Here is a 24,363-nt window from a genome sequence, read left to right as displayed (position 1 = left end):
GCAATCCTTAGCTCCATTGCTTTCTGGAACATGATATTTCCAAGTTCTCTCATCCTTTATTGTGGAAGCTACTGGATCTTGTGTTATTCTGATTGTGGTTCCACTATACTTGAATTGTTTCTTTCTGGATACTTGCAATATTTACTCCTTGATTTGGGTATTCCAGAATTTGACTATAATATTACTGGAGTTTTTATTTTGGAATCTCTTTCAGGAGGTGACTGTTAGATTTTTTCCATTTCTATTTCACCCTCTGGGTCTAGAATAGCAAGACAGTTTTCCTTGATAATTTCATGAAAGGTGATGTCTAGGTTTTTTTTTTTTTTTTAATTTGGTTTTTTTTTGTTGTTGTTTTGTTTTTTGGTTTGTTTGTTTGTTTGGTTGGTTTTGATCATGGTTTTCAGATAGACCAATAATTTTTAAATTGTTTCTTCTGGATCAGTTTTCTAGCAGTTGTTTTTCCGATGAAATATTTCTCATTGTTTTTTATTTATAGGTGTTTTGTTTTGTTTTGTTTTGTTTTGTTTTGTATCTTGATTTCTCATAAAGATTAGCCTGCATTTGCTCAGTTCTGATTTTCAAGGAATTATTTTCCTCAGTGAGCTTTTGTACCTTCTTTCCCATTTGGCCAATTTTGCATTTTAAGGCATTTCTCCTCATTAGCTTTTTGTATTTCCTTTTGTAATATTCTCCACTTCTCTTCCAAATTTTACTCTCTCTCTTACTTGATTTTCAGAATCCCTTTTGAGAGACCAATTCTTATTTTTCTTGGAGGTTTTGGATGTAGGACCTTTGCTTCTGAGTGTGTGTTTTGATCTTCCTTGTCATTGTACTAACTTTCTATGGTCAGAATCTTTTTTTATTAGTCTGCTCATTTTCCTAGCCTATTACTCAACTTTTAGCTCTTTGTTAAAGTAGGGAGGGATGCACTGTCCCAAACTTGAGAAGTTTTATACAACTATTTTCAGAGATCCTTCCAGGGACCAGACCATAGACACTGGTTTCTGTCCTGGAGCTGTGAGGAGCGTCCCTGCTCCAATGTGGCTGTAAGGTCCAGTGTGCTAAAGCAGCAGGGAGCTCCCTCAGAGCTGGTAAAGAGAACTGTCACTGGGGCTTCTGGAAACTGTGGCTGCTGCCCATGCTTACTCCTGGTTTCCTAATGCCCTCTCACCCTTATTGAGACAAACCTTTCCTGCTGACCTTCTATGTGAGCTGAGAGGTCTGCAAGGCACCAGTACTGCTGCTGACTTAGAGGCCCCCAAGCTGTTCTTGCTTTGCTGGTGCTGGGGCCAGAAATGGAGGCTGATGGTCTATGCTGGGACTCACACTGGACTATCCCCTCATGCCACAGACTTGCCTGTTTACCTTCTAAGTTATCTTTGGCTGGAAAATATTCCACTTTATATATTTTTGTATTTTCTGCACTCTAAAATTTGTTTAGAGTCGTTATTTAAAGGAATTTGGAGGGGTTTAGGGGAGAGCTGGGCAAATCTTTGCTTTTAGTCTGCCATCTTAGCCCTGCCTCTTTCTGAATATTTCTTATAACTATTATTATTGATTTGATGAAATTTTACATATGATTGTTTGTAGTTCTTTAGAAACTTTTTTTATCTTTTAACCATCCATCTCTTAGGCAATGGCTCTTAGTTTTATATACTTGCATGAGTTCCTAATATATTTTTTATATTTGGCTTTTTCATGGAAGTTATTTTTTCTTAATTTTTCTTCTTAGATAAGCTAGATTGATTTTATTTGTGGAAAAAAGTTTTATAATTTTATGTAATTGAAATTATCTTTTACATTTTATGATCATTTCAATCCCTAGTTTGGTTAAGAATTCTCTCTCTGTCTTGAAATTACTTCTTTTTATTCTCTAGTTTTTGTCATTGTCTTTTGTCTTATAATATGTCTTTTTAGTTTTGTGTTGTGCATCTATTTAGGAACTTATTGTTGGTATATCTGTCAATTAGCAAGTATTTAAACAGTGCCTCCTATGTAATTTAAACTAGTGCCTAGTTTGCTATCTGCCAAATTGCTTTCAGTTCTTGTAGTATTTCTCATCAGATCAGGAGTGTTAGGTTCATTAATCACAACTGCTGTGTTGGATTGCTTCTGCATCATAGCTTTCTAGTCTTTTTCACCTAAGGTAAGTGCCCTAAGTCCTCTCATTTCCCACAAATTGTCACATGAAGTGTCATTGTTAGGGTGATCTCTGAGGTCTTTTCCAACTTTCATATCCTATGAGAAGATATATGCTTATATTCTACTTTTGTCATCTTAATGACCACATTTTAATGATCATGAGCCTTTTCTAATGATTCATAGATTGAAATGTATCATGATCTGTTGGCTAGTATCTGATTGGACTTGTCAGGAAGATCTTTGCTTCTAATACTTACCATGAGGGTGATTTGGGCAGGTTCAGGTCTTAGAGTTGCAAAGAACTAAGTCTTTTCAACTGAATTGTAAGAGAGTATGTGCCCCAGGATGCTTCTACTGCAAAATCATGGGTCCTTAATATAGTGACATAATAGGCATCCGTGCCAGCTTGTCTTTAATATTACATATTTTCTTCTTTATCATTTTGTCAGTGATCACTAGGAGTCCCTGTACCTGTGAGGGGCACAAAGTTAAAACATGACTTTATCATTCCTTTATACTTTGCTAATTTTAACTTATCTTCCCTTATTTTTTCTTAATGGAAGTTTCTACTATTGCTTTCCCTTTCTTTCTCTGGTGATTGGTTAGTTAAGAAGCCTGGATTTTTGGAAAGCACTTTTTCTTACCATTGTAACATAAAGGGACCATAACATGGGCTATTCCCTCCTCCCCCCCCCCCCAAAAAAAAAAAGATATTCAGACTTCTGGATTATTGTCTGGTTTTGGAAACCACAGTTTAGAAAAGACAGTAAGCAATTTGAGTATATCCTGAGGATGACCCAAGGTAGTGAAAATATTTTAAACCATGATATATGGAAGATGCTTGAAAGAACTAAATATGTTTTACTTGGAAAAGAGGAAAGTTAATCATGACTTGAATATTTTCTTGAAACATTTGAAGAATTTTGTTGTGTTGGGAAGAGATTAGCTTTAGAATTCTGTATTCTAAAGAAAAGAATTAACCAATAAATGAAAGTTATAGAAGGACAAATAATGGTTTAATGTGAGAAAGAACATTTCATTAGAGGCATTAAAAAATGAAATGGATTGCCTTGTTAAGGTATCATTCCTTGCAATCTGCTACCCATGACCTTTTCTGATTTCCTTCACTATTATTGCTCTCCATCTCCTTAAATTATATCTTATTTACTCATCTATGTAAATGTTATACATAACCCTTTAGTGTAAAATAATCTCTTTGAGAAAGAAAAATCTCATCTTTAATTTTGTATCTAATGGTACCTTGTACATGAGGGAAACTTAGTAAGAATTTTTTGTTTTGTTTTAAAATTATATTAATGCCTTTTGTTTTTATAATAGCATTTCCTATTGTTCACTAACATATAACTCTCCCTTGTAGCCACAAAGAGGTATGGTGATATTAACATAGTTGCTTGTTTTTCTAGGATCCTCTGGGGAACTGTTTTTTTATTCACTTGTTGGCTGGCTCTACCCATGCATTAGCCCAATTACTCTATATGCCCATCAGTCATCTACTTCACTTCTTTCTTTAATAACTTCAATCAATCTGTCAGCAAGCATATTTTAACCAATTACTTTGTATTGGATCCTGAACTAGTCCTTGAGGCTATAAAGAAATGTCCTGCCCTCAAGGAACTCACTTTCAATTGAGGGAGAAAATATGCAAATACAAAATACAAATACAAATGAGATCTAGTTTAAATAGAAGAGATTCTTGAGGGAAAGTCAAGTTGCAGGGTAGAGGTTTGGAGGCAAGAAAGATATCCTGCACTGGATCTTGCTGGGTCTGTTCCAGAACCATTATTTTTGTATGTACTTGAACTAAATAAAAGATAACAAAAAAAAAGAAGCATCACTTATATATACAATAACATTAACATAAAAATATATAATTTTGAAGATACAATTACCATGATCTAGAGCTTGATAAAAACTTATTGATAAATGATGGATTCATGGTATAGTATTTCATTTTATTTTTAACATGGTCAGTGAGAGGGAATTTTTTTTTCACCCAATGGTGTAATTGCTAGGAGGAGAAAAATAAATTTTTGTTAATTTAGAAAAAAATAAGCTTGAAAGCCAGATTTGATGGTGCATACCTTGTAATTTGAGCTGCTAGGGAGTCTAGAATTGTTGGATTTCTTGAATTTAGGAGGTCTGAGCTGAAGAAGGCTAAGATAATTGAGTGTCTACAATATGTCTGGCATCAATATTTGTGGCCCCCAGGTTGCCTAAGGAAAGGTAAATCAGCCCTAGTTGGCACTGGAGCAAGTCAAAACTCCTGTTCAGATCAGGAATGACTCATGAGTGGACTTATTTCAGATAAAAAAATAAAAGCAAAACACAAAAAATTAAGATAAAACTCTACTTCCTAGGCTCTGTCCCTCCTAGTTCCCTTTCCTTGAGGAGATTTTACATGCACTCAGTATTTTGCTTTTATACATTAATTTATATATCATGTGTCCATATGTTGTTCCACTTCTTTTTTGCTGACCCAAGTTCAAATCCAGCCTCAGACACTTGACACTTAATAATTGTGTGACCCTTTAACTTTAAAGCGATTTAACTCCATTGCCTCCCTGTCCTTCCCACTCCTTGCAAAAAAGTAAGACGTATATTATGGATATTATATTATTGCCTGTGGCAATTCTAATGGTAGCAGCTGTGCAAATTAAACAGAATTTAGGCTCTAAGGTCCTTCCTCAGGATAGGGGTTTCAGGAGACTTTGGTTTGCTCTACTAACCAAGGAATGGAAGTGGTCCAGAGGCTAATGCCAATGAGTCCTGCCTGTCCTCAATCTAATGGCAACAGTAGCATAGAAGGCCAGTCTTGGCTTTGGATACTTGGTTCTTGGGTTTCTTTAAGTCCCTCTTGCCTTCATAGATTTCTCCTTTTGTCCTCTATGATTCATGTAAGCTTAGGAGGATAAATGATTTTAGAAAGCCATCACTGAAGCTAATGGGAGAGGCCAAGTGCCCATATTGCCTATAGCAAAATCAGCCAAACTTAACTGTGGCCTCATCACATCTCTAAGTCCCTTACCTTTATGCGAGATGGAGGGAGGTGTGTTTCTTTTGTTTCTTTTCTAAGGCCAAGATTAGACTATTACAACTAATGAGAGTTGTCTGCCTTTTAGGGCTGTTTTTGTTATCTTCATAAATATTGAATTGGATTGTATTGAATTAATGAGTTCCCTTTCTCTTAGAGGCATTCAAGCAGAGGTTGGTCTTGTTAACTGTGTTGTATAAAGAAGATTTCTGCTTTAGTTAGGGGTTAGACTGCAGTAATCTCTGAAGTTCTCAGTCTAAAATTCTATTATTTCATAAAATCTTAATGAGTTATAGATTATAGAATTTGATCTAAGTCATTATAGTAGTATAATGGAAATATAACATATACATGCTTAATAAAATGCTTAAGATTTAAACATAGCTTCTCTGAAAAACTCAAAGTATTTGTTTCATATTTACTATAAGACATTTTAGCATTATCCAAATATTATATCTGAAGCTTGCTCTTTATCCTACAGACAGTACAAGTATTTGGGTTATAATAATTATAGATATTTGGAAGATTTTTAGACTTGAGTAGAGAATTTCCTCTTAAAGATTGTTATTTATATTTCAATTTCAATAGTGTTTTCTCTCCATGAAATTGAATGCTTATATATGTTAATGGAATTTCATAATACCTACAAAAAAAGGAAAGTCAGAAGAAAGATAGAAAATGAAGAAAACTCAGATTGAAAGAAAATAGAAGAGAAAATGCTGAAAAAATATATTGGCAATTCTTGTCTTGAGAAGAAATGTCAGTTACTTTTCTCTCTTCCTTTGTCTGGGTCAACGGTGACCAAAAATCAAAAACAAAAACCAAAAATAATATCAGTGTTAGCTCTTGATGCCACCTCATGGGGAGACATATCACTCTCCTCTGTGTTTTGCTTAAAATCTTTTTAATTAATAAAATAAATTTGTGAAGTGGTATGATTTCCCCCCCCCTCCAATGAAATGAAAGAATTGAAGTATTACATGTACTAAGAAATTTTGGGACATTTTAGATTTCTGAATGAAGGAACTTTTCTTAAAAGGTTGATTAAAAAGCTCTCCCACGAACATAGTATTTCATTATTATTGTGTGATGGAGACATGAATGAAGGTATTATGATAAGTAATGTTCCATTTTTTTCTTACTTTCTTTTAAATTATTCTCATTTTCATATTGGTCTTAGGTTTTTAAGCCAAACATTTCTTTGATAGTTACTAAATTGAATTGCAGGCTACACTTTCTTATTACTAATATAATTGCTTCCTTTTCCCTAGCTTGAAGATGACATTGTTGTTAAACAGAATTACTTCAGTACAATAAAGAATTTTGCACTTCAGGTCTCTTCTGAAGACTGGATGATTTTGGAGTTTTCCCAGCTTGGTTTCATTGGTGAGAAAAATAAAATTAATTTTTCATATGATGTTAGTTTTTTCAGAATATTTGTTATTTTAGCTTAAAGTTCATCTTTTATTGAACATGGAAAATATTTAAATATTTTAAGACTTGTTTTTAAGGAAAATTGCATAGTTTGGAGAGTATTAAAGACAGAGAAATAATGGCATGATTGAATTTTATGAATTGAAATAAGAAAAGTATGAAGTATGCTACAAGATTATAAGATCATATAAGTAGACTAGAAGGGACCTTAGAGGACATAAATATGTTCAACCCTTTCATTTTATAGATGAGAAAACTGAAACTCAAGAATTTAAGTACCTTCCTAGATTAACTCAATAAGTTTCTGAGTGAGGTTTTAAGCCCAGAACTTCCTGATTCCTAGTAGATTGCTCTGTCTCCTGTGGCCACTTGTGGAATTTGTGGCACACAGTAAAAAATGTTTTTGAAGCATTATTTCTTCAGCTGGAAGAGTGGAAATCCCTGGTTTATGGTTTTCTTGCACTAAGATAATAAAGAAGACGTTAAACAATTGAAGTATTGATTCACAGATTTAAATATAAAATTTAGAAGACTATTATTCCTAGTTCTAAAAGTATTTTAAAATAAGTCTCTTCACCTTGTTATTCATTTAATACTCAAATATTTTAAAATTATGAAACAAAGCTGAAATAGTGTGAAGTTTCTAAAACATATCCCTTTTTTATGGAGATAGAAACTGAGCCAAATCCAGCATACGTTTTTGCAGTTATACAGTTCTAAAATTTGATTGTTATTTAAATCATCATTGTGGCAATTGAGTTCAATTAAACAAGCATTTATTATGCCCAAAACTCTGTGCTAAGTACTAGAGAGATGATGAGATTTAGTAGATAGAAATCTGGATTTGGAGGCAAGAAGACTAGACTTCAGACCTCAGTTCAGTCACTGTCTTTGAGATACTGAAACTTAGTTTCTTATTTTGTAAATTGGGAATAATAATAGCATCTACTTGACAAGAGTTTAGTGAGAATCCAAAGAGATAATATATATAAAAGGCTTAATGATAGTACACACCTCATGGAATTATTCCAAGGATCAAATGAGATACTATATATAATACATTTTGTAATCTTAAGGTTCTACATAATAATTATTATGGAATGGAGGAATAATTATATGTGGTGCATCTCCATATGATCAGAAGATTATTATCTGATTTGCTATGTTTTTTGTGCTTACTGTCACTTCAATGGGCTTTTGCCATATAGACATGGGGCTGAAATAAAGCTTAATACTTGGGGTGTTTACTTAGTATTAGCTGAGGCCAGTTTTAATTCATATACTTTCCTTGCATAAAACAAAGAAAAATATCACAAAAAAAAAAAGGAAATTGTAATTTTGACTTTGTAGTAGAAAATATAAGCTTACCACTTATTTTAGTTGTGCAAACCTAAATCAGAGCAACTTTTCATAATAATTGGAATTAGAGATTTCTGCAAGGATCTCTTTAAAATTAGAAGACTTAGGCATTTCTTCTGCCCATAGAAATTCCTGATTTGGGTAGCAAATACCTTTCCAAATGAATTATTCAGTTGTAACTCAGACTGGAAAAGTTTAATGATCATGAACCACAATTAGCCCATGAAGGAGATTTTTTTAAAGGCTTTAGCTGAAGATAGTTAAGAGAAGTAATCATCTAAATTAGCATTCAGATTGGAATGTTGATGGTGTATCCCCTCTATGAAGATTTCCCCATTTGTATAGAAAGAACCCACCTGTGGGATACATTGTGTATGTGCCTCCTTTGGGGGTGCTATGGTGGGTTCTGGGGGGACATTCTCTTTGAGCTTTGAGTTGAACTGTTGATTGAGGGGCAGGAGAATACGACATTGCATTCCCCATGTGCTCAGGATTAGCTGAATGGGGGAGTAGTACATGTAGAGATTGGAACCCACTATTGCAGATGCTTCGGGACCACCAGGGTCCCTTTCTATAGGGAAGAGAAATCAATTTCCTGAATATAAAACCCTCAATAAAGAGAGAAAGGCCTTTCGTTATTTCAATGGAGATAGGCATTAGACAGGTCTAATGGATAAGGAGAATTCTGGATAGGAAAACTTTTTCCATCAGTGGAGGTCAGCAGTAACTATGTATAAATGTGTAGATGAGTGTACATATATTTTTAGCAAATAATATCACAACTCATTGACATTCCCACAGTAAAGAAGGCTAGCACTTAAGAGTTACAAAATGCCAAGAGACAAAAATCTTTATGTGTAGAAGAAGCACCACAGATCACATCCCATGCAGTGAATTCTGGCTATGGAGTTTAATGCCAGAATTCTTAATTTAGGGTCTGTGGATTTCTAAAAACTATTTTGATAACTGTTTCAATATAATTGACTTCCTTTGTCAAATGAGATATTATTTGTAAAGTACTCAGTACTGTGCCTGGCACATAATAGTTGCTTAATAAATCCTTTTTTTCCTTCCTTTGTAATCCTGTGTATTTTATTTTATGCATTTGAAAACATTTTTCTGTGAAGGAGGGCCTTAAACTTTACCAGACTGTCAAAGAAGCCTGACACAGAGGTTTAAGGGATCTATCAGAAAGCTCTTTATTTCATTAATTTGCTGTTTACTTGAAATATCTTTTTAGGTAAAATGTTTCAAGCTTCAGATATCACTTTGATTGTAGAGTTCATATTTATGTTTTACAAGGAGAAACCTATTGATTGGCTCTTAGACCATATACTCTGGGTGAAAGTCTGCAATCCTGAAAAAGATGCAGTAAGTTAATTTCTTATAAAAGAACAGTTCTGAAATGTATTTTATTTAAGGATTTTTCACTGCTTTAGAAATGTGTAATCAAAGCTGCATGAATTCCCTGCCTGAACCCACGATATAGATTGGATATAGATATAGAAATAGATAAAACTGCATGCAAATATAGGGACTTTTGAAGTTTTTTTTTTTTTTTTAATTGTGTCCTTTAGTAAGGATCCAAAAAATTTGCTTGACTTGCTGAAGCCTTTTTCTTTTCTGAACACTGCCCTCTAGTGGTCATATGGTATCATTGTGGGCTTTTATTTCTTTGCTTTTTCCTTTTCCTTTCCTATATCACCAGGTGCAAGGACAGGATGTGCATGGTATAGTGATTCTCAACTTTTTTGTGGTTTTTATGCCTCTTGACTTTCCAGTAAGCCATCTCGTACTTCCTATTCAGTATGAAAGGAACTTTAATATTTTACCAGGCTTATACATATAGGAAATTTTTTAAATCACTTAATTTTAATAGGATAATATAGTTATCAGATGTTCCCTGTATAACTTTGGCAAGATACACATATTGCAAAAGGGGAGTCCCTTGTAGAATACAGCTTTGCAGTTTTCAATTAATTTAAAAATTATTCAGTTAATTTTTAAATTTTAATTTGAAAAAATACAGATCAGTGCAACATTAGGATTTGAAGAAGCCTTAATGTTAATTTAGTCCAGTCACCTTCCTTTTACAGAATACAAAACATGTCAGAGAGGTTAACTGATGCCATCATAGCTAATAGAGAAGGAGTAAAACTCAATTTTTCTGATGTTGGTGTTCTTTACACAATATCAGGTTATTTCACATGCCAACAGTTATAGTGTTTTAATGTTCTTTTAATGTTCTAACTCCCAATTGTATATTTATGTGTTCTTCTGTATATTTATGTGTTCTAACTTTTAATGTTCTAACTCCCAATTGTATATTTATGTGTTCTTCACAAGAAATTTTTTCCATTATCTCAGTGAGAAAAACATATGCTACTTCTGCTTATAGAAGCCTCAGAGATAGTAGGTATCCTGTGCTATTTAAATGATACTGGGATACATAAAGAATATGAGATAGATTGGTCCAAATAGTTGTTCTAAGTCCAGCTAGTAGCTTTAGAGGAAAAAATGGTCGAATTGATTGCACTTTCTTGCTTCTCCCTTTTTGTATAGTGCAGGTGTCTTCCTTTGGTCCAATAATTCAGAGCTATATTGGATGTGAAATCTCACGAACATGATATATGTAAAACATACTCTTATAGCCCATATTTCTTTTTAATTATAAAGTTTTGCAAGGAATACTTATTGAATAATTTATTTGAATAGATTATTTGTAATTTTGATAATTTGAAATAATCTGTTACAAAAAATCATCTGGCTTTAAGAGGTAGTGGTGGAGATGGTAAGGTGAAGGCTAAGAATGACAGAGTAAAAGGAGTTTACAAAGTAATTGGTTACCTTATATACCCCCAGCCAAGGAATACTTTCTGTCTAGGAGAACCTATTGGCTCAGTCCTATCTTTTTTTTCTTTCGTGTCTCAAGTCCTATTTCTCTAGTCACCATCAGTTAAGGAGTATTAGCATAATTATTCTGTATGTCCCTAGTGAAGAAGCTCTTAAATTAAGGGCTATGAACTTTAAAAAAAATATATGTTTGGGAAACTATTTCTGTATAATGTTTTATTTGCAATCCTGTGTATTTTGTTCTACACATTTAAAAACTTACGAAACTTATAGTAAAATTATATTTATGAAAAAATACTAAAAATTCTGAGGAGGCCATAGATTTTGTTAATCTGTCAGAGGGGTCCTTTGTACAAAAATGTTTAAAAACTCCTAACCTACTGCTGGGATAAAATAGTGCCTGCTAATACCATGAGATTTTTTTGGTCAGTATGTTCTGCATCTTTGGCTATGGTTCAGTTTAGAATATGGTTGCACCCCTGGTCTTATCTCTACAATGGAAATTTGGTCCAGTGATACCTTCCACTTAACTTACCTAAGAAAATAACAATGACTGAGCTTTTTTTTTTTTTTTTTTTTTTAGTTTCTTTTTGTTAGATTGAAGTTCATTTATTGGCTGTAGTTTGGTTTCATTTATGAAACTAATCCACGATTGATATAATGACTCAAAGCTTGCTTTTTAAATTTTCATATTCTTTTTACTGTTTCAAAAATGATATTTGTAATTGTTTTTGGAGTGAATCTTTAGGCTTAAATGCCTTGATATTCAGAAAACTATTCAATATGGAATTATGAAACAGTTACTGTATTTTTAGATATTCTAAAAAGTTTTCCATTATTCAGGATAAATAAGAATTTACACTGTCAAGTATACTCACATAATTTTTTTTCTTTTTGAGAAACATTGTGATAGGCAAAAATCAAATCTGCGAATTCGATTCAGGCCTTCCCTTTTCCAGCACGTTGGTTTGCATTCATCACTAGAAGGAAAAATTCAGAAACTCACAGTGAGTGGTTTAATTTCACTACATTTGTGTGTGTGTGTGTGTGTGTGTGTGTGTGTGTGTTTTCATTATATGTATGCATGAGTCATTCTTTTTCTCTTAAGAGCCAATGCATGTAATTCTATGTCTTTTAAAAATTTGTTATTAGGATAAAGATTTTCTGAAGCCATTACTTCACACAATGCACGTAAACCCACCTGCAGAAGTATCTACTTCTCTAAAGGTCTACCAAGGACACACATTGGAAAAAACTTACATGGGAGAGGATTTCTTCTGGGCTGTTACTCCAATTGCTGGGGACTACATATTATTTAAATTTGATAAGCCAGTTGACGTGGAAAGGTGAGAAATATTGCTATTGATTTTATATTCCAAACTTCTTCTTTTGTTATGCAATTTATTCCAAACATGTAAGATAAGCGACCTTAGGAATCTGAACCCTTACATTAAATTTTAAAAATACATATAAAGTGTTAAAATGAATAGGCTCACTTCAGAAGGTTAGCTTAATTGATTAACTTCTTGTCTTTGCAAAATTATATTTAGTAAGTTTTCCCTAAATCCTTTTCGTGTAGTTTATTTTTTCTAAATGTTACCTTAGGTATTTCTTACCTATTATTCTGTGATGTATATTCTGTGCAGTATGTACTTTTTGATTGTATCCAGCATATAATTATATCTGTTTGTAGTTATGTATTGATCCTCATTACCTTCAGAGATTGGTATAATATAGCAACCCATTCATTTGAATCAAAAAATAATAAGAAAAATCAATAATTGAATAAGCTCAATTAACTGTTAAGGTCTTATTATGTATAAGGTACTGTGTTGTGTCTTGGTGATTAGAGATGAAAACTATCCTGTCTGCCCTTGATCATCTTATGGGCCAGTGATGAGGAGGATGATCCACATGGCAATCAGGGCTGCTGCAGGTGGAGCGGGTAAAGCACTGGCCTTGGAGCCAGCTTATGCAGGTCCACATGCTGCCTTAAATACTTACCAGAATTGTACCTCTGGGCAGGTCACCTCATCTCTGCCTCAGTTTCCTCAACGGAAAAAATTAGGATAATGATACCCTCTCTCTCCCACTGTTGTTTTGCAGGTCAAATAAGGTAATTTGGTAAAATGCTTTAGTACAGTCCCCAGGACATAAAAGGCACTTAAAACTATTCCTTCCCCTTGTGAATTTCATAAGAGTAAAGGAGAAGTCTAGATGAAGAAATCTTCAGACTGAGAAATCAATTTCAGCTGGGAGCTCAGGGAAGGCTTTAAGGAGGTAACTGGCATGGGCTGAAAAAGAATCATTGTATGAGAATGTGTTCCAAATATGGGGGAAAGCCTGCCCTCAAGCGGAAGGTAAAGGACAAAAGCAAGGAACAGCTAGTTGGTGGTTTGTCTGAAATGAGATGGGAGAGGGGTAGAGTGGGGGATCTCATCCAGAGAGAGTGGGTATCTTGTTCCTGGTGGAAACTGGGCAGGGTGGGGTGGAACAGAGGAAGGGAAAAGTAGCTTTTGGCATGTGGATGGGCTGGCAAAGAGAAAGTCCCTTGGACTATTCATTGGAATCATTGAGATAGAACATTGAAATGAGATTGAAGAGGGGCTAAGCAATAAACTTTCAGGGGGACAGCCACAAAAATGAAAATAGGACAGGGAAAAATTTTAGGGGACAGCATTGGTCAACAAAAAAGAACAAAAAAGAAAAAACTTTGTCATAGAAGCCAGTGGAAGTAAACATCCAAAAATTGTTTATACTCTGTAGTTTTAAAGAGATTGCAGCCTGGAAAAAAAATGCTCTTCACTTTTGATTGATTGATAATGTTAGAAAAAGTCAAGTGTTAAAGTAAAGAAGCTGGATTATAAACATTACTTCCTTCAGCAGCATTGGCCACTAAAAAGGCAGATGGTAAGTATAACAGTAAGATTGATTATTCACATGGGAACAATGGATGGAAAAGCATCTAAGGGATTCTGAGGTCTAACAGTGCCTTGTTGAAATGGCTGATTATGTGGTTGAGATTGTGAAGAAAAGACAAATGAGGCCAGAAGAGGAACACTAGACTAAAAGAATGAAGAGGGATCAAGGATTGTGATGAGTATGCAGAGCAATTTCAGAACAGAGAGAATTGGAGAGATGGATGATGGTGATCAAAAAGAACAATATATTTCCTAATCAGCCAGTGTAGGACACGAGCTAGCAAATTGGCTATTAGTGGTTAATAGGCTGTGATCCCAATCAGAATGGTGGAAAAAAAGTTATTTTCCAAAAAGGGATTTATCGGTCCCTTTATGGGTGCCAGTAAGTCTGTTCCTAGCCTGAGTTTATGGTTTATTCCTCTTTGCACAGATTTATAGGGTATTTCTGAGAGTAGCAAGACAAGCGCTGTGAGGAGTGAACGTCCTTATGTTATCTTAGTAGTGGGTTATGGTAGAGCTAGGAAAAAAATGAGTTTCTGAGAAACAGATTTCAGCATAAAAGCATAATCTAAGGTATGCATAGCCTTATGTATGTGACTCAACAGTCAGTAGGGTTAGTAATAATTGCTTCCTACTACCTTCTTCAAGAGGTAAGAAGAGAGAACCTGGAGGTTGGAGCTGAATAGGGTGATAGAATCAAGTGACATCTCACTTTAAAGGAAGAGAGATTGTTAAGTGCTCATGGCAGAACGTGTATATTGATATATACATTCAGCTTAATTTTTTAGTCATCAAAATGTTTTACAATTACTTAGTATTTGGAGGTTATTCTCTTATATCCTCAGGTAGTCTGGACAGCTTTTAGGGATAAACCATCAACTTCTTTCCACTGTCTTAAATCTCCCTGTGTTATCTATGTGTTTTGTTTGCTCACTGGCAATATCACCTCTTCTCTTTTATGGAAAGGAATTTCTCTCTTTTAGGAGGAAAGGAATTTCTTCTTGGGGTGTTCTTTTTCAGACCATATTATATACTCAAATGGAATCTGTATTGAATAACTCCCAACTATGAAGGTCCAAACCAATGTACCCGCTCCCATCCAGTGTCTCTAATCCTTGTCCTTCTATAACTTCACACCAACGGGTGCACCCTAGATTTTATGAAGATAGATTACTTAAATCAACACCATTTGAGCCTTCTTGAGTTTTAGCTTTTGGCTCCATGTCGTTTACATCCAATTGTACATTTTTCTCCCATGGCTTCTGGATGAAACAAAAGTTTTGGCATGATTGATTTGGTAATGCAGTGTTTTACACAGAAAACATTTTTTCTTATATTACCCCTTAGAGGTAGGCAATTGAAATATTTATGTGAGAACACATAAAGTAAATAATAAATGCAGAAACATTTAGAAAAAACAGCAGTTCAAAAACAATGGTTTTGGTGTTAATTTTCAGAATTTTAAAAAAGAAAAAAAATATTAAAAATAAAGTCTGGGGGGGGGAATCCACTTATCCATGATATGTATTAGTACAGCAAAAAAGCAAAACAAAACAAAAAAACCTAATTCAAAGGGTTGATTTATTACATTTTGGAAATTAGGTAATTTGGTCTTCTAGAATGTTTTTGTATATTATTTTTTAGGCAAAAAGCTTAAGAGCCCAAAGCTTGATTCAGATTCTGTAAAGACAAAATCAGGGTTAACATTAAATTTCTTGGTTGTTAAACTTGTACATCTTTTTGAAGCTTTGAAGATGTATAATATGAAAAAAAATTTAAAAATATTCTGTATTTTAGCAGTTCATTATTATCAAAGTAAAAATGTTACAGTAATTTATATGCAGTTTTAACAATGTTAAATTTAAAGAGGAATTTTATAAAAATTAGTAATAAGATGGTACACTGTTCGCATATTATTTTCTATAGCTCATAGTTGAAAGTCAGCCTGATGGATATAAATTTATAAAGGGGAAGTGGCTTTGGGGTCAGAAAGATCTGGGTTCAAAGACTGTTTCTGGTGGTTTCTACAGGCTGTCTGGGACTAAGCATTTGCTTAACCTCCCAATCAGCTTTCTAAGAGAAATTGCTGATCTGCATTGGTGGAGTTTCTACACTTGGGAGTTTACTACAGTGAAGAAATCTCAGGTCCATTCCATCCTCTTCTGAGCTGAAATTATTTTGAAGGGTGTATTAATTTAGGTGAACAAGTTTTATGTCAAATGTCACATAGTATATAAAGGTAATTTCTATAAAAGCTTGTGGGAAAGTGCCAGAATTAGTACAACAAAAACCATTAAATCAAGCTCATGTATGCCAATTGTCACAAAATTTGTACCAAACATAGTTTGGCTTTAAAGTTTTTATTTTCAAATATATAGAGTTTCTATGGATAAGAATTCTGTTACATAACAAATAGTCTTGGAGGAATTCAAATGAGAAGCAACATTTCTGGCATGAGAAATTAGGAATATTTTCTCTTGAAAAATGAAGTGAAGATCAATCTCAGGTTCTCAAAAACATAATAAAATTTATATTTACATAATATTTTAAGTGTTCTTCCCAAACTCTAAGAAGAATTTAAAATATTTGGAATGACAAATTTATAGCAAAGTTTCTAATATATGGATTTGAATTTCAAAGAACAATATTAGTTGATAAAAGATTTTTCTTTTGTGATTTTTAAGCCAGTGATAAAAAAGATTTCATATTTTTAAACAGAAAAAGGGTGTTTACATATGGCACTGAATATTTGTAAAAATATTTTCTGAAAGATGTTGCTGTTGTCTTGTGAGAATTAGGTGGTTACTAGTACTTGCTAGAACTGAGTGGTAACAAGGTAATTAACTACCTTGTCATGCCAAATAAGACTTGGTAGTATTACTGATATCAACTTCTTTACTTCCCTTATTAATACCTATTTGAATTTTTTTGAAGTTACTTCCAAAATCCCTCAGCTCCCAGTCATTACTCTCATTCATGAAAGTTATTTAACACAAAATCTTTAGGTTTGTTTTTATATTAATCAGCTAACATTTCTTTTTTCAATGGCAGGAATTATTAAATGCTGCCCTCAGCAGCCCTCAAGTTTTATCTGTGAATCTGTGAAGTAATTAAAATAATTTGCAGTTTTTCACTTGTGTATAATATTATCCCTGACATTCAGCTAATTCTTTCCTAAAATCTTTTTATTAGTTATCTTTTTGTAATCTCTAGTATAACTCAAAATATTATCATAGCCAACATTATTAATTTTTTTAAATAGCTACTTGTTCCAGAGTGGTAATCCAGAACATCCAGGAGATATACTGATAAATACAACTGTGGAAGTTTTGCCTTTTAAGGTATGACTTGAATTTTTTCCTCTTAGTTTTCCTTAAAAACCAAAACCGATAGCAGAGATTTGATTCATAGGAGACTATTGACAGGAAGTAAAATAAGTTGCTTGTTTTGATTCGAAAACCTAAGTGTTTTAAAATATAGAGTAGGTCTACTTTCCTCATTTATGAAAGATAAGGGGCCTAAGTTTTGCTCAAAAGGAAAGGAGCCTGGAACTTCTATAAAATTAGCATGGATCTTTCTTTTTGTTTTAGTTTAGTTTACCTATAGCTGCTAGACTAGTTGCATGTAGTTTTAATGACTCATACATGATAAAGTGACCTATGTCCTCACCTGTTCTCCCTCCTACTGCTGTCATCAAAGAAAGTTTCATTTGGGAGACAATTAACAAAAGCCTTTCTTCACAAACTCTTGCATTTTGGGGGGCCGGGAGGAGGGGGAAGGATCGATATATGTCTTAGCTTTTCCAATTAATTAAGGAGGCTCCCACCTGAGACATTCACAGTGGAAACATCTTTAGAACCATGGAATTCTTTTTTCTCCCACCTTTTTGTACCAGCTGATCCTCTTTTCAAAATCCTAGCATAGGGCTCTTTTCCTGGGTCTCTCATTTGCCTTCCAAACTCTCACTCTTTGGCAATCATTTATCACTGTGTTCTTTCACGTTCATACCATCAAACTATATCAGTCATTTTTGTTATCAGAGCCCTTTGATTTCTGACTTCTTCACATTTGGGATCCTTCCAACACCCTGGCTTCCACCTCTGCTTGTAGATTCTAGTACTTCAATTGTATTACCTCCAGTTCTTTGACCTCACCATCACCTCTGGTTTTTCATTCCCTTCCCTTTTTTCCCCCTCAGATCCTAAAACCTGTTTTGATCTTTTTTTTTCTCTATATAGTCTGAAACTAATAGTTACTCAATTAAGATTTTGTTTTGCAACCTTGAATCTTTACATCTTTACATTGTTCATGATCTGATAATTCTTTGTTTTGGGTCATTCCCAACATCTACTTCATTTGACTTCAACTTCAGCAGAACACGGCCAGAAAAAGTTTACAAAATATATTAATTGGCATAATATAATATAGCATAATATAGGGGGCAGCTAGGTGGCACAGTGGATAGAGCACCAGCCTCCTGAATTCAGGAGGAACCGAGTTCAAATCTGGTCTCAGACACTTAACACTTCCTAGCTGTGTGACCCTGGGCAAGTCACTTAACCCCAGCCTCAGGGGGGGGGAAATAGAATTCATGTTATCTAACGTCAATTGGGTTCATACTTATTTATACATGGCATTCCTTTTATTTTATCTCTGACCAACCAACTCCTCTGCTTATGCTTATTCCCTAGGATTTTAAATGCTCTTGTTCTATTCATCACTTCTAGATGAGATAACCAGAAGTAGAAGTGACAACCAGCATTCCAAAGTTCCTTTTTTATCTCAGTTCTTCCACCCCTTTAATCAAATTTTCCTTCTTTGTTCTGTCCCCAGATGATAAGATAGCTCTTCTTGCCAAGACAGATCCCTATACTATACTAGATACTATATACCTACCTCAGTCCCTTGGTTTCAAACATTTAAGTTTCGTCTCTCCTAAAAACAAAAATTTCTTGTCCCCTTTATTCCCTTAAGCTATCAGAGAGCTTAAGCTAATAGTTCTCTCTCTCACTTCTCAGCTTTTTAGAACAGGGCCTGAAATTGTTCTTTCAAAAGTCACTAGTGACCTCTTCTTTGCTCTGGTACCTTTTTTTCCTCAGTCCTAATCCTTCCTGATCTTCACTAAAATATATCCCCTCGACTGCTACTCTCTTAGCCTTTGGGAGCAGGTGCTGCCTTCACAGTTGTATTTGTACTTACATGGTGCTTAGTATAGAAGATCTTGAGCCTTTTCCACATAACGTATTATAAAGACATTATTTATCATTTTATGGATATGCATCCAGAGAGAGAACTATGGAGACTGAATGTGGATCACATCATTTTCATCTTTATTTTGTTTCCTTTTTTTCCCCCATGGTTTTTTTTTCTTGCACAACATGACAATATAGAAATGTTTAAAATAATTGCATATTTTTTAACCTATATCCAATTACTTGCTACTTTGGGGGGGGGTAGAGATAAGGGAAAAAGAAAAATTTTAAATACAAAGTATTACAAAAATGAATGTTAAAAATTATCCTTTACATGTATTTGGAAAAAGAAAATTCTATTTAAAATCATTTTAAGGTTTCTGTGTTCCAAACTAATTGTATAAAATTTGAAAGAGGACTTTAGTTTTTTAGGTTTGGACTAGAATTTTTTAAAAAGCCTTATAAAAAAATCAAATCAATTTAACAAAACATCTTTGTTTAATATGGGGGAACTTTATATATTTTTTCATATATAGCAATGAATATTCTGGTTTTCTTTTATATGAGTAATTATTTTCATAATAAATATTTCTGTTTTAGGGTGAAGAGTTGGAAATAAGCAAAGAAACCAAAGATAATCAATTAGAAGATGGTTATGTCAGAATAGGTAAAAATATACTTTTAATTAGTAAAAACCCATTTTCTTTTATAAATTTTTTGAGTAAAAGTACTTGTCAATCTTTTGCACTTTTATTCCCTTGCTGGACATAAGAGATACCTAAAGAAGTTGATTGATTGGGGCAGCTAGATGGTGCAGTTGATAGAGCACCAGCCTTGAAGTTACTTCCTTTGGTGAAATATTTTCATTATAAAGTTAAAAATAGAATAATAAGCATTTAGTCACTTAAAATTTATGAATGCTATGTTGGTTATCATTTTTATTTTGTTTTGGATTTTCCAGTAAAAATTTTAGATGTAAAGTCAAAGTTCAAGTTAGCATTGTAAACTTAGGCAACTTAGAATTTTAAGTTAGAAGCAAATTTATAAACAAATGTCTTAATTTTCTTGGCATGATAAACCCATCCATTCAGTTAATTTTCAATCCTGTTTTATGTTTTAATTCATCCTAATTCATTCTCTGGTGATACTTTTTATTTGAAAGGAAAATTTGAAGGTGGTGTGGCAGAAGGGATGGTGGATCCCAATCTAAACCCCATTTCAGCCTTCCGTCTTTCAGTTATACAGAATTCTGCTGTTTGGGCTGTTCTTAATGAGGTAAGTTACTTCTTTAGTTAATGAAATCAATGGAAGTTTTTTATCTTTTAAAAAAGAATTCAGACTTCTTTTACCTTAAGACTTTGATAATGTACTACAATTTAATTTTTTTTAATTTATTGCTTTTACAAATTTTCTCTATTTCAGATTCATATTAAAAAGGTTCCAAACTGACCGAGTTCTCTTAGGAAGTCAAGATCATTTCAGACAAACGATCTCAAAGGGACTTTTGATCTCTGAAATTGATTCCACGTAAGATTGTTCTTTAAGAAAAAAATTCAAGACAATGAAGCATGTTTTCATTCTCTTTTGTATTTCACTTGAACACTACCTCTTGTGAAATCTACTGTAGATAAGATTGTATTAAGCCTTTTTGTCAGATCAATTCAGAAAATTAATCTCCCATCCATAATATTCACATGAAGCCTAAGTCTTTTATTTGAATATCATTTGTACATTTTACAATCACATTGTGTTAGTATTGTCTTGTATTATTTTGGAATTCTCCTAAATACATAAGAGGTGTACATATTGTTACATTCTTTCAATAGAAGAATGTTAAATACATTTTATGAAGGGGGTACTTTTGGATTTCATTTTACTATTGCAAACCCCCTTTTATAGATTATCAGGGATATATGTATAAATATAAATATACAGAAAACCATTAAGTTAATTTATTGAAATTATTTGAGGAGTAAATATTTTGGTGCATAAACTTTGAATTACTTTTTAAAAACAGGTTACACTTTTTTTTTAAGTTTTATGTATTTTTCTTTGAAAATGAAAACATTTCAAATGGTAAATGTCTTTTCAAATGTACTGCCAGTATAATACAATTCCAGATGGATTTCCTTAATGAAGTACTTTTGTATCCTAAAGGATCTGAAATAGTGTATTTTCAAAGGCATTATCATTCCTTAAATCCCCTTGCTTTGAAGATCAGTTTCTGTGTGGGCTGTCACACTGTACTATGTACAGGATAAGGCCATCTACAAAGCAGTTTGATAAATTTTAGCATTTAAATGTGATACATTAAAAATAAAACGACAGGCTTAATGTTTCTGTTATGCACTGACATAACATGTTGTATTTTATTTTTGTCTTGTCTTTGTAATCAATTCAGTATTCCTTTCGTTAAATATTACCTAGATATACATTCATGTTTTGTAAGGTTGGACAAATTTTTTTTTTGTATCACCTATCATTTTTTCCCCCTAGGAAATGTTATTGTACTTACCATTTTAAAGATAAATAATGTGACAGATTTTTAGTGAAAGGTACTGTTATAGCTTTGTTGTATTTTTCCATTGATTTAATTTAGAATTTGAAATTATAAACCTAGTGTCCAATAATAGCATTGCATAATTGATTTACATGTAATTCCAAATATACTATTTAGTATAGACTTTTATTTTTAAATCAACTTCAGAAAATATCTTTGTAAAGCTTTTGCTTTTATTAAAGAAGCTAAAAGTCTAAGGATGATTTGCATCTAAAGATGCAAATACTTTGATTCATTTCATATTTCCTGGCTAAAAATAATTTTCCTGATTAATTTTATTTTTTAAAGATACGAATGTCTAACTTCAGCTTAAATTTTGTCTTTGATCAGTTTGACCAAAATTACTAAATTCATACATTTATGGCATATGAGGAGTCTTATTTGGCTGTTACAGCAGTTCATAGAATCATTCTAAGAGCTCCTTCAATGTGGCCTTCACCAGCCAAATTATTATTTAAATAAACTATTTGGGGACAATCATGATTGGGGAATTTGAGAACATTTTAGAAACATGTATAGTTGCACCTTACCATTTGAAAATTCATTCCAGTCAACCTAGAAATCTTCCCCATTCCTTTGTTGGAATTCTATTGGTTAAAACCATAGCTCAGATCCCACCTTCTTCTCCTTTGGCAAACAATTATTTCCCTTTCCAGAATTATTAAAATTCATGTTTTGTCTTCTTAACCAGATTTTCAGCTCTTGGAGAGCATCTAATGCCTTTCTGGAAGAGGCAGCATGGGATGTGTCACTTACCCCCACAAATTCCAGGCAGTGAAGGGGCAGATCTGTGGGGTTAGCAGGAGTTTTTTCATCTTGGGGTTCCCTCTACCAATGAAATTCCAGGTCCTAGTCACAAATCCTTACTCCTAATTTATTCCTTCATATCCCACAATACCTAGTATAGTACTAGGCACAAAGGTGCTTGCTCAATAAATATTTGTTGGTTGGTTTCTTGTTTCTCCTATCATAGGTCAAATGCTCTCACAAATTAAGGGCTTCGGCATGGCAAAGATCCCTGTAAAAGAATTACAGCTTAGTTCTTCAGAGTGAGGTTAGTTAGAGGATTGTGTTTGTTGTAATAAAGAAATCTTGAAAGGTATCTCAGCTTTGAAGAGTAGATGAATATTCATAAATTTATCATGACTCAAATCTATTTTTGTTTATCAAGTAATGGTGTATTTAGTTTTATATTCAGAATATGTCTTACATTTGTGATGTGTTTTCACATTTGTCAGAAAACACTTAGATACTTGGGAATGTGCTGGACTTGAGTTATCAAGACAAGATCAAAGAACATGATCATCATATATGTGTAAAAACTTGTATTTGAGGATTATTCAATGGGGAGAACTATTACAAAATTTTGTTTGATTTTTATTTTTCCTGATGCTTTAAAGTGAAAAAAGCTTCCCATAAAATAATTTTGGAAAGAAACTGTTTTTTTTTTTTTTTTGGATAAAGTAAAAGAACTGGAAGCTGCCTTAATAGGATTTTAAAATGTGCGGCTTTCACAAAGAACGTTGTTTGAAATCAACATCTACCAAAGTGTTACCGAGAAAGATTGGTCAAAAAAAGACTATAAAAGTGAGACAAAAAAGGGAAATTATCATACTTGGATATTCAGAGACATGAATATGTGTCATGACCAAGTAATCATACACCCAAAGTCTTATCCTGTACATTTTCTCTCTCTCCCATGATTACATAGGCACATTTAGGAGGTCAAAGGTTGCAGGTAGAGTTATTAGCACATCTTAATTAAAGTTTGGAGCCATAGTGTGGTTGCAGAATCCCAGAATCTTTGTTAATTTGTGACTTCAAAAAAAGCCCACTATCTCTTTCTTTCTGGAAAGTATAGTATATGGTTAAGTTCTTAGAGGGTATAGTAACCATCATGCTACTTCCGAGTTGCTGAAACCCATTTTGAAATTTTTAAGTTGACACATTTGTAGTAGTAAAAAGTATTTTTCACTATGCAGTGTTTATGTCAAAGGAGTTGGAGAGAAGAACTAAGATTTGATTATTTTATATTTGTCTTTATAATCCAGTACAAAACAGTTGTATCAACTAACTTCTGTATTTTATATATTGGAAACTGTTCAAAATACCCATCATCAATTCCTCCATATTTTTGTCATATGTTATTTTTAATACTTGTTTAATATTGCCATGCCACCTAGATTCATACAGTGAGACATAAAGTATGAGACATAAAGTAATGAAATTAAGAGAATATAATGTGGCCAGAAATGCCATTCAAAAAGTCCATTCCATTTTCCTAGAGTAAGCTTAAATTTTAAATTTGTTGCTTTACAAATGTTTTTGAAATGATTGCTTTGGTAAGTGCTGCAGTAGCCAATGTTTTGCTGTATTCATGCATGTGTCCATTAATGCTACAAGACAATAATGCACTCGTGCTCTTAAAAAGTAGGATTTTATCTGTCACATGTATGAGTGACATATTGGTCCATTTCAAAGGAAGAATGCCTATTACATTAATCACACCATTACAAAGTTCTCTAGCTTCTTAAAGCTTTAGAGAATACATTGTTTTGAGAAAAGTAAATAAAAGCATTTCAAAGTATTATGAACACGTTTTTCTTGATAATGATGGCAAGTTCCATAAAAGCAGAAAATGTTACATTTTTTTAATCTTTTGATTCTAGGCACTAGCATATTGCATTTCATAAGTGGGGATATGTTGCTTTTAAGTTTGTGTAAACTATGGATGGATGCTTTCTGCAAAGAAATGTTTTTTACTATCCTTGATTATTAATAGTTAGCAAGGGTACTTGAGTATTATTATGTATCACCTGTAATGATGCCCTTGTAATATTAGCAGCCAGT

At 33.2% G+C, this 24,363-nt stretch overlaps 1 protein-coding gene across 1 annotated transcript in view; it reads left to right on the top strand.

Annotated features, from left to right (window-relative positions):
* Positions 1 to 24,091, top strand: part of MGAT4A (alpha-1,3-mannosyl-glycoprotein 4-beta-N-acetylglucosaminyltransferase A) — a 127,373-nt gene extending 103,282 nt beyond the window's left edge. Inside the window, exons 9-16 of the mRNA XM_074300352.1 lie at positions 6,466 to 6,580; positions 9,228 to 9,358; positions 11,740 to 11,847; positions 11,993 to 12,186; positions 17,024 to 17,102; positions 19,554 to 19,620; positions 20,116 to 20,228; positions 20,376 to 24,091. Coding sequence (XP_074156453.1) covers positions 6,466 to 6,580; positions 9,228 to 9,358; positions 11,740 to 11,847; positions 11,993 to 12,186; positions 17,024 to 17,102; positions 19,554 to 19,620; positions 20,116 to 20,228; positions 20,376 to 20,402 — 834 coding nt within the window. The 3' untranslated portion in view covers positions 20,403 to 24,091. The remainder of the gene's footprint in view (positions 1 to 6,465; positions 6,581 to 9,227; positions 9,359 to 11,739; positions 11,848 to 11,992; positions 12,187 to 17,023; positions 17,103 to 19,553; positions 19,621 to 20,115; positions 20,229 to 20,375) is intronic.
* The last annotated feature ends 272 nt before the right edge of the window (positions 24,092 to 24,363 follow it).

Source organism: Sminthopsis crassicaudata, chromosome 3 (genome assembly GCF_048593235.1).
Source record: "Sminthopsis crassicaudata isolate SCR6 chromosome 3, ASM4859323v1, whole genome shotgun sequence".
NCBI lineage: Eukaryota > Metazoa > Chordata > Mammalia > Dasyuromorphia > Dasyuridae > Sminthopsis > Sminthopsis crassicaudata.
The sequence above is the reverse complement of the archived record's forward strand: the minus strand, read 5'-3'. Positions and strand labels throughout refer to the sequence as shown.